Source organism: Halyomorpha halys, unplaced genomic scaffold (genome assembly GCF_000696795.3).
Source record: "Halyomorpha halys isolate HHAL.00 unplaced genomic scaffold, Hhal_1.1 Scaffold464.1, whole genome shotgun sequence".
Lineage (NCBI taxonomy): Eukaryota > Metazoa > Arthropoda > Insecta > Hemiptera > Pentatomidae > Halyomorpha > Halyomorpha halys.
Genome location: NW_027108519.1, coordinates 354,849 through 357,162, shown reverse-complemented (window position 1 = coordinate 357,162; position 2,314 = coordinate 354,849). Strand labels below are relative to the sequence as shown.

Below are 2,314 nucleotides of genomic sequence, written 5' to 3'. Positions count from 1 at the left end.
TAATAATGGTAATTAGTAATTTTCTGATAAACCTGTTTTTAAATATGATTTCAGAATAAAAATGTTTCAAAACGTTCTTTTATTATTTACTTTGTTCATTGGTTCACTCATCTTTGCTTTAATAAAATGGGCCCAAGAGCGAAACAAGTACTGGTCCAAACGTAACATAAATTGTTTGAAGCCGAAATTGTTTGTTGGAAATCTCTATGATGTAAGTTATTAGTTAAGTTTTATTTTTACTTTATATTTTATGATATTTATTTATTTTTTCTTAATAATTATAATTAAAGTCATAATTTAATGAAGTATCTTGTAGCGGTTAAGTGTTTCCAACGAATACATCTTTATCTTTACATTTTTTTTTTTTTTTATGATGTGCAATATCTACTGATATATCTTGAAGGATTAAAATTGAAAAAAAAAATGATGAAACATTGTTCAATTTTAACATGTTTATAAATTTATCAGAGTGGTACCAAATTATTTAGATATATTTATCAGTATAATTCAAATTGATTGATATTTTTTGCTTATAATTCTAAGAAGTAGACAGTGTGTTAATTTTATACTGTTTGCATTCTTTTATTGGTTTTAATAAATTCCATTAGCTGATATTCAGTTATCAGCGTTCATTTATAGCCTTTGTTATGGTTCATTTATAGCTTTGGTTATGCTTCGACTATTATTTGTTTTAAGATTACGTTATTATTACGTAATCAATATTATTTTTTCTTCTACGGTAAGGTAGGCGAGTTATACACCATTATATACGCCATGCTTATTAATATTAAGCACATTACATGTATCAAGGTTACATATTTATATTACATTGAAATTAACATGTCGCTACTTCGCTGGAATAATAATACATCTGACAAGAGCAAAGTTCTGATTATATTTATAATTAGACGCATATCAAAGATAGAACCGTAGACTTGGGTTACTTTCTTCACTAAAATCGTCCTGCGGACCTTCCTAAAGCTATTGTAGTTGTTATAAATTAATTCCTCTGTATGGTACAATATATAGAATAGCTCAAACACAAAATAAAAAAACGGTTTTCTTAGAGGTAGCACTATTCATGCAACGCAATGAACTGAGTATTATTAGTCCTCGCACTAATTTAAGAGATGAGATCAGAAGGCCTCGGTAGTCCATGTTCAGTACGGTACAAAAGCCCAAGAGAAAAAAAAAACTGGCAGTTACTTCACCCCAAATTTGGTTTACTTTAATGAAACCTATTGGTTTCATTTATATATTTATAACTGATCAAAATTGATGCGTCTGCCAAGTTAGGTAGGATGACTAAAAAATGGTGGCTGTTTCAAAATGTTTAAAAAAAAAGTAATTTTTCATTCGGAGCTCTATATCTCTAAAACTAACAACACTAGAAGACCTGAGAGAATATCATTTAAAGCAGAGTAAATTTGCTTCTTAAATATTATACCTAATAAAGCTATTTGGGTTCAGTAGTTCTCGAGATATATCTTTTTAAAAAGCAACATTTCATCAAAATGTACTGAAACATTAGTAGTTGGTGAATTTATTTCGAAATATCTACATCTCACACATCGTCCAAATGTCTATTAACACTCAAATTAAAGCTAGTTCAATGTACTATTAAGTAGTTTATGACGTTTATCTTGGTAGTAGTAGTTTTCATGATATTTATAAGCTTGATTTATGAAAAAATGTATCTCAGGAACCATTTGACGTACAGATATCTGCCAGCACTCAATTTAAAGCTAGTTAAATTTACTATAAAATAATATATAATATTTATCTTTGTAGGAGTAGTAATTTTTATGTTAGAAAAAATAAATTCACAAAGTGTTGATTTCTAGTTGTTAGGATAAAATGTTTGACTTTTAAAAAATATATCTCTGGAACTACAAAACGTACATATGTCTGCCAGCACACAAATGAAGGTAATTTAACTTAATATATGTTAGTTTATGACACGTATCTTCGTAGTAGTTTTTATGATATTCCCATATGGATAGAAATTGTGCATATGAAAATTTGTCGGAGCAACTGTCGAGGGGGGTTATTTACTTGGGCTATTTTCTGCTTGTCCAGAAGAACTCACAATGCGTCTTCAGTTTATAAAGGTAAGGTAGTTGACAAGGAAGATGACTAAATTGCTAAATAATCTTTCAGTACATTTTTCTATGAAATGTTGCTTTTTAAAAAGCTATATCTGGAATACTATTGAACGTAAATAGCTCTATTAGGGCTCACAGGTTAGCAAATTTGCTCTACTTTAAATGATGTTATATCAGGTTTTCTAGTTTTGTTGGTAATTTTAAAGATA

At 28.5% G+C, this 2,314-nt stretch overlaps 1 protein-coding gene across 1 annotated transcript in view; it reads left to right on the top strand.

Annotated features, from left to right (window-relative positions):
• LOC106683093 (probable cytochrome P450 6a13) overlaps nucleotides 1-2,314 on the top strand; it is a gene marked incomplete in the record, with an annotated part of 18,789 nt that overhangs the window by 6,465 nt on the left and 10,010 nt on the right. The window contains 1 exon segment of the mRNA XM_067046846.1: nucleotides 55-211. Within this exon segment, the coding sequence (XP_066902947.1) occupies nucleotides 62-211 (150 nt within the window).